Source organism: Leptidea sinapis, chromosome Z (genome assembly GCF_905404315.1).
Source record: "Leptidea sinapis chromosome Z, ilLepSina1.1, whole genome shotgun sequence".
Classification (NCBI taxonomy): Eukaryota; Metazoa; Arthropoda; class Insecta; order Lepidoptera; family Pieridae; genus Leptidea; species Leptidea sinapis.
The window spans coordinates 31338661-31352655 of record NC_066312.1 but is presented as its reverse complement, the minus strand read 5'-3'; the positions used below and the strand labels follow the sequence as shown (position 1 = coordinate 31352655).

At 35.0% G+C, this 13995-nt stretch overlaps 1 protein-coding gene and 1 long non-coding RNA gene across 2 annotated transcripts; one reads left to right on the top strand and one right to left on the bottom strand.

Moving 5' to 3' along the window:
- Window positions 1-846: 846 nt before the first annotated feature.
- Window positions 847-12305, bottom strand: LOC126978620 (hydroxyacylglutathione hydrolase, mitochondrial). Its single transcript, XM_050827599.1, has 5 exons — window positions 12088-12305; window positions 11771-11999; window positions 4027-4253; window positions 2742-2974; window positions 847-1114 (listed from the first exon to the last, which is right to left on the bottom strand). Exons 1-5 carry the CDS (start codon window positions 12155-12157, stop codon window positions 971-973), a joined length of 903 nt encoding a protein of 300 aa, XP_050683556.1. The 5' UTR covers window positions 12158-12305; the 3' UTR covers window positions 847-970.
- LOC126978625 (uncharacterized) lies at window positions 8498-9023 on the top strand. The gene is made up of 2 exons (XR_007732649.1): window positions 8498-8594; window positions 8671-9023. It is a non-coding gene; the product is annotated as an uncharacterized LOC126978625 (long non-coding RNA).
- Window positions 12306-13995: the final 1690 nt, after the last annotated feature.

The following is a 13995-nucleotide window of genomic DNA, read 5'->3' as shown; positions in this document are numbered from 1 at the left end:
ATTTATGTTTGAAGATGAAGATTATATAAATACTTAGCTTGACTTTGAACAAGCTGTGTAACGTGAAGAATAGAAAAATAAAATTGAAGACTTATGGCTGTATGGGCTTTTGACCCAACCCCGACGAACAGAACCAAAAAAAAATATTTCTTGTCATAAATAGTAAACAAATATGGCGTGCCGAGAACCAGACCTTCCACAATCGGGAAGTGCCCTTTTGCACAAGATTTTCATATACACCAAAATCGAAAGTGCCGTACGGCACAATACGCCCTGACCAAGTTCTGTACCCTCATTTTGTTTACAAGATAGTTTATTTTACATGGTCTTATAGTTTGTTTCAATAGCTTTCTTATACGTTCTGGGTAGAAGGAATAATTTGACAAATTATTTTAATAATTTTATTATTCGGATTCCGATGATAAAAATATCTAACAATATTACTATAACATAAAATCTTTAAATATTTACTTAGCAATTTCACTTGCAACGGCGCCCTTCAGACTGAAACACAATAATGTTTACACATTACCTTCTGCTTCACGGCAGAAATAGACGCCGTAATGGTACCCATAATCTAGCCTCATCCTGTGCAAAGGAGCCTCCCACTGGTTATTACACTAAGTCATTAGAATGAATAATTTCAATACTACAGTGTTATAGCAGTTTTATAGTATAGTAAAATTTTGTAAGATAGCCCTTTCGTAAATCATATTAGAGCATTTGACATTTGTAAAAATATGAATTCTGTATTATTTCTAGTATGTTGGTTTATGTATGTTATTTGGTAGTGTTAATATTATTAGTCTTTTTCTGTTCCTATTTTAAGGTATTAATAAAATACAATTCTTTACAAACTATTAAATATTTAATAAAATTATAATAAAGATAAATAAACAAAAATTTCCATTAGCTATTCCCAAAGTTCCATGAATAGAAACAACAAATTTTAAATTACGAATGTAAGCATTCAGCCTTTAAAGTTATCTTTCTCCAAACGAATAGCCTTCATTGTTTCTATAGGGTCAGTTTTATTCACATATTTCATAACTGACGGCTCAGTTACTCTCATGAATGGATTGTAAAGTTTCTCTTCAATTATTGTAGATGGCACCTGTAAAAGTAAAAAAAACAGTTAATTAAAAGTTTTATACTAATAGATGGAGAGTTATACCTTTTTATTCTTCGGTTATACTGCGAAAAACTAATTAACTGATAAGAATAATACTTATACCTTAAATATGAATAAATTAAATATATATACGTCTAGATAGTCTCTTGCTGTAAGACGACAGAAAAAAAATTGCTAGGTTTATAACTGTAGAGTGCGTGACAAGGTATGTTTTACACTCACTTTTTGTATGACACTTTGTGATAGTACTTAGTGTGCATGCATTGCTCAAAATAGAGGTAAATTCTCAACTCAATGTTTTTGTTGACGTTTTCACAGCTGTCTTAATTTATCTAGACGTATAAATGATCTAAGATCTTATACCATAAGATGGAGCGTGTATCGGAGAAAGTTGTAGTATATAATTTTTGTTATTATCTTATCCGGAACCATTTTTTTTTTACTCTTTTTATTCATACAAGGAGCGGGCCCGGTGTACTGAACTTATATGGCATAACAGAGTTTGCCGGGTCAGCACTTGTATCTAATCTAATCTAAATCTAAAGTATTGGCTAATTATCATACCTACAACCCAAGAAAAGATTCAAGTTTACAGCATTCAATAATTCTAAATGAATAATAATGGGCTCCATTTTCGGTACACTTTGTTTGTAGTGTTTTACCCCCTTATTCATAATAGTCTGATAACCTAAAGCATTGCTAATTCGCACTCTGTCTTCTTCTATTGACTTAAGTCAGAATGAGAAGAAACACTCCTTAGCGGTTGTTTAAAGTTAGCGGACCATTATGAATAAAGGGGTTATACTTTAACAGCATTGAGGTAGTATAAACAACTAGAATCACAATTGTCCAAAATGTTCGAGTGGCGTTGTGTAGACATATTAACTTTTAGTATTAAAACAGGCAACAAACAGATTACATTAAAACATTAATTAGTACTTAAGAGTTTCTTGCGCACCTTCTTCTCTCTCAGAGCGCTATTTGTTTACGAAGCGGTGGTAGTGTTAGAAGTGACATAAAAAAACTTTTTTGAGAAAATACATGCCTTTTATGAGTTTCAAATTGACACCTTATTTTGTGGCAGTGACATTTAAATTCTATTTAAGAAGCTGATTGATTGTGGTTCTACAACATTTCGACATCGATGTATTTTGTTTTGCAATTGAAATGTAATTAATTATCTGGCAAAATCATTAAAAATATCAAGTTAGTTACATAATTTTGTTGATTTAAAGGGGCGCTTGAAATAGGACACTCCATACTTTTATTTGGACAACTTATCACTGAACACTTTTTCATTGCGTAGCGTTGTATTCAAAGCGCGGTCAAAACACAACTGAACGAAACTCTGCCTAATACGATGACGCGTAGGCAAAGTTTTGCTTCAGACAATTTTTGAGATTGAGAGTATATGTGTTTATTGTACGTCAATGGTTGAAAGAGATATAGAAGACCTGAAAGGTGGTATTTGCTGCTGGGTATGCTTCTTGAGTATTGTTTTAGGAACGAACCTCCAACCTTGAAGAAACTAAGAATGTTGATAAATTTATTATAAAAATAAGTAATATCTATCATATCAACATATTAAATTAAAAAAATATATACTTACTGTGGGCATTCCACTTTGCCGCTTTTTCTGAGACCAAGATATTTTGTTTTTCACGTGTTCATTATCAGGTTCAACATGCGATGCAAATTTTAAATTTTGAAGTGTATATTCATGACCACAGAACACCTTTGTGTTGTCAGGAAGATTTCCAAGTATATCAATTAGTGCTTTGTGCATTTCTTCAGCTGTGCCTTCAAAAAATCTACCACAACCACCCAAAAATAGAGTATCACCTTAAAAGAGAAACATTAGAAACTTAAGTATTATAAAAGTATTATTACTATTATTATTTATAATGGGTGTATTAAAACAAGCTTCAGCATAAAACAAATGTTATGCAATATTCTCGTAAAAAATACATAGCCTAAGGGATATATTTCACCAAGACACAGCACTATATGGAGTTAATCACCTGGTGTCCGTGCAATTAGGTGGCGTCACCAGCTCAGACCCGTCATGACTATGGTGTCTAGTTTGGTAGCTTATGTGACCGGTGATATATAGCCCTAAGTCATAAGCACATCTATGGCTGAGTCACAACTTGGGTGTTTTAGTCATAGCCTAGCTGTGTTTCGTGCCCTGTATTTCTCATGAAAGTGTATTTATATACAGAAAAACCTATGCCTAAACATGATTATTTGCTACCTCTAATCTAAAAAAACTTTCTGAGGATATTTAATTTTATTCTTATACTTCTGGACTAACAGGTCTGGAAAGCACTCAGTATATTTCCGCAATAATTTTTATATGGAAATGGAGCGTACGGTTCACTTGGTGTTAGGTGATAACCGCCACCCACATTCTCTTGCAACAGCAGAGGAATCACCGTGCATGGATCAACAAACCAAGGGTGCTTCTATTTATGTAAGAATATTTTCGAACAGTGCAGTAGTAACTACAAAAAAGAAAACATGCTTTTGTAAACAACATGTTTCAAAAACAACTATGTCCAGATCAAAGTGCCTTTACGCCGTTAAGTACCTATCGAATTCTTTAGCTCTCGCGAAAGTTACGCCTACACCTATTATAAAAACGAGAGTTCATTTAGATTTAATAATTTTACTCTAAAATTAGTTAATAAACCATTATTTGTATACATTGTGATGTCCCAGCCAAACGAAAAATGATGATATAAGAAAGTGACCGTGCAACATCTTTTTATGATCCAATTATGAGTTATCACCAGCAAGTCAACAATTGTGACATCAACAGCTGTAGTGACATCTCACCTTTAAAAACAAAGGTTCTTTCTTCGTCATAAATGAAAATAATAAGTTAAAGTTACCAGTAAAAACAACTGGGTCACTATCCTCCTCTGGAGCAGTCACTAAGTAACAAATATGACCAGATGTGTGGCATGGTGTGAAAAGACACTGGACATTCAAATTGCCAACTTGTAATTTAGTATTGTGCTGCACTTTATCTGTGAGTGCTCCAATTCTATCTTCACCACCATATACTTTTAGATTTGGTATCATTTTCACAAGATCCTCATTACCACCTGCATGATCCCTGCAATATTATCAAAACATGTAAAGCCAATGTTTATCAAATTTTGACTGATGACCTGTACAGCCCAGTGGTTAGTGACTCTGCCTACTGAGCTAGAGGTTGCGGGTTCAAATCCTAGTAGGTGCCAACATTTATATTATATTGTATATGTATGTTTGTCTCTGAGTCATGGATGTTTATATGTATTTATATATGTTTAAGTAAGTATACTGTATTAAATATATTGTTGTCTTGCGCCCATAGTTCACACTCTGCCTAGTTTGGGGCAAGATAACTTGTTGTGTGATAGTGTGTTGATATTATAATATTCTTATATTAATTTAAACAAAACATTAACTTCTGGTAATCATAAATACTGTGTCTATTTTTATAAAAAAAATTATACCAAAACAGCTATTATTTACTTGTTATTGTCACATACATAGAACAACTCGAAACCAGAGGCAGATAAAGGCCTTCTTTTTCTTGCCATAGCATATGATTACCATCATTAGTCATTACTCATAACAAATTTTGAAATTTTTGGATGATTTTTGAAAATGGAACACCATTGAGTAGGTTACTTTTAGTTTGTGTGATTGTGACTTGTATTTAGATTGCAATATTGTTCTGATTTTTAGTGAGGAATTGCAGCAGTACAATGCAATTAACTCAAGAACATATTCAAGCTCTCATTTTTCCCCCCTTCACTTGGGCAGCAAAATTATCTGTGGCTTATGTGGTCAAGTTTACAGAGATATATATCACATATGTTGAAGCCTCTTCTCATAGCTATGAGAATCTCATCAGTCTCATCTTGGTTCAGTGAATTTAGTTGTGGATGTGGTCATGTTTGTGATGATTTTCCTACTGTGATTGCTGATACCGATACAAATATAGATATCATATATGACAAATGATTGAAACTGATAAAAAAAACTCAGTCAGCAAATTTATACTGAATTAGGAAATGGTATGTACCCTTAAATCATGGTTCAATACAGGATGTATTTTTCAAGTGGACATGAATGGCCAAAATCCAAAACTATGAGTAACAGTAAAAAAGATTCAAAGGAGTCTCTTATAAAAAAAAATCTGTCAGCAAATTGAAACTGAATTAGGATAATTGTATGCCACCACACTTAAAGTATAAATGTATAAATCATGGCTCAATATACAGGCCAAAATCCAAAAGTATGGGTAACAGCAAAAATGTCTCAAAGGAATCTCTGGCCTTGTTTTTAAACTAAAACTGCAGCATTTAATTTTTTAAACTTAAGTGATCATTATCAATATTCTTCGCCAAGTTGATTTCTGAAATTGCCATTAATTTTGGAAATGAAAACACATCTGTATTATTACACCTTTTGATAGATCGTTATTCATAGCTCAAATTCGTAGAATCAATGACATATAGGAAACTCAGTCAGCAAGACCTCTTTCTAATTTACCTAAATTGTATATATGGCAATTTCAGAAATTATATTTTTAAAAATTAGATTGGGATACAAATATCATTTAGATATCCCTCACTAGGTTTACAAATTTAATTTGTATAAAAATTTTAGGTTGACACAGGTTATCGGGATTTACTAGGTGAGAGTGCTGGAATGTAACGGGACAGTCAAGGGTTAGAATCCACATCATTCACATATTTGGGTACAAATTATATTTGTATAAATAAAATCATACTCTTAAACACACTTTGAATGAAATGGCTATGGGCAATGCCAAGTATAAAATGGACTAGCCCACCCTGAAAGAATATAGGTAGCTTTAGCCCTGATGAGATCCAAACTTTAAAAGTATCAATGTCTATTCTATTCTATTCTTTCTAGTGGCTTCTGTGGAAGGGGCACCACAACTCGCCAATGTCACGTTTCAGTAGACCAACAAGCTTAGAGTGTGTCATTTGATCGGTGTAAACGATTTTATAAGTGATTATAGTAATGACCGGTGCCCAGAATCAAAACAGATTTATTTTCTTATTATACCTGAAACAAATATACATGCTGTTAGATTATAATGGACAAACACTGATAATATTACTTATATAAAACATTTATTGTGTTAGTTATAACTTAATATTATTCTGTTTAATATATTTACATAAAGTATTTACAAAAGGAGTGAAAACAAAGGTGAGGAGGCATTTCATGGAGGTGGGGCGGGGGATTTCAGGAGGTATAAAATTGTACAAGGAAGACTTCATTAAAGGGCAATTAAAGAATAAATGGTCTACATTTCCCTCATCAAGTCCACATTCACATAGAGAATGGTCTCTAATTCTTAATTTGGCTAGGAATACTGGAGTGCAAGAGTGGTTTAAGCGTAACCGGCAAACTGTTGATATTATTGATTTATTGGGGAATCTAAATTTCGAGAACCACGGTTTTAATGGGATTACAGGTTGTATATCACCATAAAAGACGCCTTTAGCAGTTTTGAAAACCTGCCAGATGTATGACCACCTCTCAAACATATTTATTTTCAAAGTGGAGCACAAGTCATGAGAGAAGATTTGAGAATGTTGTTGGGAACCTGTATGAGCAGCTGACCTGGCACAAGCATCAGCATTTTCATTGCCGATTATACCTGCATGGCCTGGTATCCATGCTAGAACTATGTTGATGTTGAGATCATAGCACTCTTTCAAGTTTTCTCTTATCTTAAGTATAATTGGAAACCTACTTTTTGAGCGAAATGGATTTGAGAGGATGGATTGAAGGCAGCTTTTGGAGTCTGATAATATAATAGAATTGTTTAGGCCATGGGACTTAATAAATAAAATAGCTTCAAGTATAGCAATTGCTTCCCCTGTGAATACCGAAGTGACAGTTGGGCAGCTATAACTTAATACAATTCTTGTGGAGGGGATCCATACTGCAACACCAACTGGGCTCATGTGTATTTTAGAAGCATCAGTGAAAATCTTATGCCAATTTTGGAAATCTGAATGCATAACATGAGAAAAAGTTTTGTTAGCTTCTATGGTGAACTTATTAATGCCCAGATCTAAAATTATTAAGGGTTGGAAGGTGAGTGCATTAAAAGGCATTGAGAATAGCGGTAATTTCGAAAGTTGAAAAAAGGGGTTAGGAAGTTGAGAGTACAATAGGTAACTATGGGCAAGACATGATCTCTTATCTTGAGAAATTTGGTTATTGTTGTATAGGCCAACTAATTGTTCTAATTTATGCAGCAAAGGGTGATCCCGGAATTCCGCAAATTTAAAAAACAGTTTATTAGCGAGGAACTGTCGACGAAGCGAGAGGGGAGGTTCTACACACTCAACCTGCATAGCATTAATAGGACTAGATTTCATAGCTCCTAATATAATGCGCAAACATTTTGCCTGTAATTTGTCTAACTTATCTAAACCTGCCTTATTGCCTGGAATCAAAAGTAACGTGCCATAATCCATGTGGCTACGAATTATGGCATTGTATAGCAATCTTTGGGTGAAGGGGTGAGCCCCCCACCAAACGCCAGATAATGAGCGAAGGATATTAATATTTTTTTCACACTTTTGGGAGATGTAGTTAAAGTGCTTTACACCTGTCAATTTTTGATCCAACCATACACCCAAGAACTTAACATTATCGACAAAAGGAACTTCAATATTGTAAATTTTGACTTTGATTACAGGGAGACGTCTTTTGTTGGTGAATAAAACTACCCTACTTTTGGAAGGTGATAGTGTTAACCCATGTTTCAAGAGGTATGATGAGAGATATTCTAGAGCATGACTCAAACGATTAGAAGAAGCCTGTATAGACTTATCAGAAGTATATAGAACAATATCATCTGCATATTGCAAGATTTGGCAAAAGGGGGTAACTGAGCTAGAAATATCAGAGGTATACAGATTGTATAGTAAAGGACTGAGAACAGAACCTTGAGGTAAACCTTTCCAAACTGTTTTAGGAGGTAGGTATGAGGATGGGCCTTTAATGGTAATTGTTCGCTCCATTAGCATATTGCATATGAATCGAGTTAACTTCGCTGGAATACTCAGCTGAATGAGTTTGCTCCTGAGCAGAGGAAGAGACACGTTATCATATGCGGATTCTATATCTAGAAAAACTGCCAAAAGAGGTTCTTTTTGGAAAAGGGCTAAACTTATATCAGTGGTAAGGATACCCAAGCTATCTAATGAGCTCTTCGCCTTTCTGAATCCAAACTGGGAATCGGAAATGAGGTTATTGTATTCAACAAACCACTCAAGTCGATGTTTGATCATATGTTCACATAATTTTGCAAGAGCAGATGATAGGGCAATAGGTCTATAACTGGTGGCTTTAGATGGACTCTGACCTGGTTTGAGTATAGGAATGATCACTTGATTTTTCCAAGATGGAGGTATGGCACCGACATCAAATAAGTTATTGATAATTTTGAGATAATATTCTTGGGATCTGATTGAAGATTGTTTAAGGAAAGAATAGGGGATGCCATCGGCCCCGGGAGAAGTGTCAACTAAGCCATCCAATGCCAGAAGGAGTTCTGAAAAAGAGAAAGGGGAGTCTAAACTATGAGTTGATGAGAGAGGGATTGGAGGTGAAGGGAGATAGTCTTCATTAGGAACTGAAGGGGGTGACAACCTATCTGCAAAGGATTCAAGCCATACAGATGGATCTACACTTGAGTCATGCTCCGAAGGATTGTAAGAACCCCTAAATTTTTTAACTTGTTTCCATACAATTGTAGATGGAGTACAGGGAGATAAGCTCTGGCAAAAATTGATCCAACCTTGTTTTTTCTTTTTGGCAAATAAATTAGTGGCCTTGGCAGCAGCTTTTTTATAATTAATGAAGTTGGTCAGAGTCATGCTCCTATTATATGTTTTTTCGGCTAATTTTCTATCCTTAGCAGCCTTGGTGCAATCTGAATCCCACCAAGGAGTTGAAATTTTACTATTGGATGGTTTTTTAATGGGAAAATTTTGGTCAGCACTAAATATCATGGCCTCTGCTAATTTATTATAATTTTCAACAGCATTTGAATGGTTAGGATTGGGAAAGCTTAAAATTTTTTCATCAAGGCAAATGGAAAATTGCTGCCAATTAGCATTTGTTAATCTGTATTTGAGAGAAGGGGAAAAATTTTGAGCAGGGATTACTTTATCAGGTAATGAAATGATAATAGGATAGTGATCACTGCCGTTGGAATTTTGAAGGATGTTCCAAGAAATAAGAGAAGCGAGACAAGGAGAACATAGGGTCAGGTCAACTGCACTTTTTGGATTTTGAGAAGGAGCAACCCTGCGGGTTGGAGAGCCATCATTTATTATGCAGAGATTACATTCATCAAAAATATCAAGAAGGGAAAGAGAAAAATAATCAGTAGTGCTAGAGCCCCAAGACATGTGATGTGCATTAAAATCTCCCATTAGAATCATAGGAGAGGGAATAGACGAGATTAAATGGAGGATGTCTGCAATCATAGTTGAATGAGGTTGAGGGATGTATATAGAGACCATGGAGATGTTCAAAACTTTTGCAGCAACAATATTTATACCAGGATGTTGGTTTGGAAGGATTATTGGGGAAAAGGGAAGGGTGCGTCTTATAAATAAGGCACAGCCTGCACCAATACCATCTGCTCGATCATCCCTGAGGCATGCATAGCCCGGGACCCTGAAGTGTGATCCAGGGGCCAGCCATGTCTCAGATATGGCGATGGCAGAGGGAAGGTATTTATTTATAAGATGAATAAGGCTTGGTTTCCTAGGACGTAGGCTTCTGGTGTTCCATTGAAGGATGGTCACTGGGGCCATGATTGTTACAAAAGGATAAGATGTGAGATAGTTTATGGGCAACGTTGGACGGTATGTTAAGAGTGTTACTTGATATGAGACTTAGAATGAGTGAAAGGAGAACCTCCAGGAGGTTTTCATTCTGTACTGTAGAGGAGGGAATAGACTGATGCATTAATGCTGAGCCATTGGGGAACACTGAAGGTACCTCAGCAATAATGGCCTGATGAGCAGCTTTATCATAGGACTTGCCTAATGGGGCTCTAGAGTGTGGAAGAGAAGTAACAGTTTTCCTATATGAGGTAGTTGGAGCAGAAGGAATACTAGTCTGGCTCGTGTGGGTTGTAGGAGCATTATGGGATGAGGAAGGATTACTTAGAATTTCTGTGAATGGCCTTGTAGATTTTGGGCAACACTTTGCTGCCTCTACATAAGAGATGTTCTCTTGCGACATTATTATTTTAATTGTTCTTTGCCTACCATGTTCAGGACAACCTTTGTTGGTGGAAAAATGTTGTCCAGAACAATTAATACAATTTGCATCTTTTTCTAGTATATTACATGAGTCACCAGAGTGGGATTGGGCACATTTATAACACCTTGAGTTGGATCTGCATGTAGATTTAATGTGTCCAAATCTGCTGCAGTTCTGACATTGAATGGTGGGGAAAAGGTAAGTTTCTACTGGAAGGGAGTTATGAAATAGGAATATTCTGGTAGGGAGTGATTGTCCTTGGAAAGTAATAACTATAGTTTGGGTTGGGATCCAAGAAACTTTATTATCCTCAATAACTTTTCTATTGAGTCTGCGAGCTTTTAAAATCTTTCCACAACCTGTGGGAAGATCCACTGACTCGACAAACTCATTCATGGATAAGTCCACCGGAACCTGGCGGACAATACCCATCTTTGTAATATTATAATTAGGTATATTTGCTTCATATTTGTTTGCAGTTAAAAGTGGGTTATCTAAAAATTTGTTGGCATCTGAAGCTGATTTGAAGATTACTGCTATTTTATTCCTACCAACTTTTTGAATACCATCCGGGCATATATTGGCAACTTTATGTCTGTGTAAAAGTTGGCCAAATTTTATAGGTCTTATTGTTAAACCCGAAGAGGGATCTTCTTCAGTGCGGGAAACATGAATAATAAATGGACCTTTATCTAATGAGGTGTATTCTTTAATCCCCACAACTAAAGTTGGGTGATTATATATATTCTGTATGGATGCAGAAGCCATATCGGTATCAATAATTGTCTTTTTAGAGACTGCATTTGCGTTATGTGTTGCGCTGTCCTGTAAACGACGTTTCGATCCAGGTAATGGAATATCCGGAGGATCCAGAGGTTCTGGGGGGGTTATGTCCATAATGGATAAGTTGGTAGTAAGTCTAAGTTAGTAAGCACGCAATTAGATATCTATGTTAAATTGTTAATAAATACTTACTAGTAAAAATACTCCACCACCAATAAGATAATAAAAACTGCTATCACAAGTTATTAATAGGCACTGTGAGAAAATGTAATTATAAACTGTAATAACACTCGACTCACGCGTGTTAGCTACCAAAACAAGTATCAATGTCAAATAAACACATACTAAGAAAATTAGTAATTACATTGAAACAATTCTCTTTTTTATAAGGGCTATCTGCTACGGAAGTTGTGAGACATTCCCTATACAAGTGTCTGTATTCTTGTAATAGATCTTTCTGAGAAATCTCTGCCACCAAATCAAATAAAAAGTGTCATTAATATAATAAAAAATTTACCATACCAATGATGATGAGTCGTTAGAACTGTAGTAAGATTAACACACTCATCTTGAACAGCCTTCAGAACTGTTTTAGGTTCTACAGGGTCAACTATAGCAGCCTCCTTAGTCGCCTTATCAACAATCAGGTACATGTAATTGTCTTTTAAGGCCGGGAGAATTTTCACGTTCATGTTTTGATATTCAAAAAACTCGGGAGAACTGTGTGTTGTGCGTTGGTTCCAAACTAAAGCTGTAATATATATATAAATAGAGTCATTAATGTTTTAATCGATACTTAATATCTGTTGATTTGCAATGTAAATAAGTAAGTCACTTACCCTGAAAGTAATATTTAGTTATTCGCTGTGATAGCCCAAACGGCAACGAGTTAACAAACCTTGCAAGCATTTAAACTTTAAGAATTTATCATGTAACAATAGTTTAAATGCTTGGTAACTGGAAGACTGATAAGAGAATTATGATACTCTGTGATTAAGATATTTATATTGGGATTTGGTATGTTCTTAAAATAAAGCCAGAGAGAATTTAGACACTACTAAATATTATTATACTCTTTGGCCTTTGCACTACGTTCATGAAAACTTGCTCTCAAAACAATTCAACGACAAAGAGAATATAAATACTACGTTCTTAATAAGAGGCGGGATTGCCTAAGTAAAAATTGTATTTAGTATGAAACGCGCAGCACAAAGCATTTTAAAACCTTTCCGTCCCGGAAAACTCTGATTGCACAGTTTGCCTCAGATCGGCGCGATTTTGACAATTTTCGGAAAATGTGTATACATTTATCATATTTCACCAAAAAATACTCTAAATCGTTGTTGTAAACCACACTTGCATATTACGGACTTCTACCAGCGCTAGATTTCATCTGAAAAGATTTTCATGGCAAGATCGATGCTCCCGAGTTAAGTGATAAGCTGTATCGATTTTTTGTTCCGAACAAAAACCTTCGTAACAGTAGGCATGAATTGTTCGCGGTTCCGCAGAGGCGCACAGTAGCGCATGCACAGGCACCTATAACCCGCACCCTCACCACGCTCAACGCTCTTCTGAATGCGACACTCTGAGTGTGACTTGTTCGGGGATGAATGGACGGGAATAATGTCAGAATGCCTGAAGAACTGTGAGTGAGATGAATGTCTGAATTAATATTTAATTGTTTGTAATAAAATATAACGGTTTTAATTAAAGTAAGTAAATTAATAATTAAATAGGCGTCATACTCTCGACAAAATGTGTTATGACGACATAATGATTAAAACTTGCAAATTCATTTCTTCTTACTAATGATCCCACTGATCATTCAACCGTTCATTTAAATCTGGAGTTGACTTGACTTGAGATTGAGAGTCTACCAAATAGTCTTTAAAATTAAGCAACAATATATTATGGTTCAGCTGCATTCCCAGCCTGACCAAAAATCGGAGATGTAAAACAGGAAACCCGATCCCTACCATTAAAAACAAATATAAGTAAATGCAGTAAGTAACTTGCAAACGGCATACCATAACAATAAGCTTAACAGCAGAGTTGGTTTTTACAGACTTCCGAAATACCTAAGTCGTGTTCTAACTAAAACTCTATTGTCATTGTACTTTGACAAAAATGAAAAACTGTTGACCGATCAGTACAGGTACATCATATAATACCTGTATTACAAGATAGATCATTATGTAGCTAATAAACTGTCTTGTGAATAAATGGAAGATTTAAATTGAAACATAATATATTTCCATCATATTAATGTTTTTATTTTACACTAGTTGACCCGACAGACGTTGTTCTGTATATAATAAGTAAAATAATGTTTTTTATGAATTTGTTAGTAATATATCATAACATCAAGAATTATTTCGTAAAATATGCTCCCTCTTGTTGTAATGAAATTGTTTTACAGCAGAACTGTCAAACCGTGCGTCAATAAATTCTGTCATAGAAAATATGTCCATATAAAACAAATATCGGACGACGGGGGACACATGAAGGGAAAAACAAAATTGTTGTTTTTACTTAATTATGAAAACTGTCATATTTATTCACCTTTTAAACCTTCCCTGGACTTCCATAAATAATTCAAGACCAATATTAGCCAAATCGGTCCAGCCGTTCTCGAGTTTTTGCGAGACTAACGAACAGCAATTCATTTTTATATATATAGATTAGTAAAAAATCTATTACCAAAAGCAAAGCTACTTTGACTAAAAATGGTTTACCAAACATAA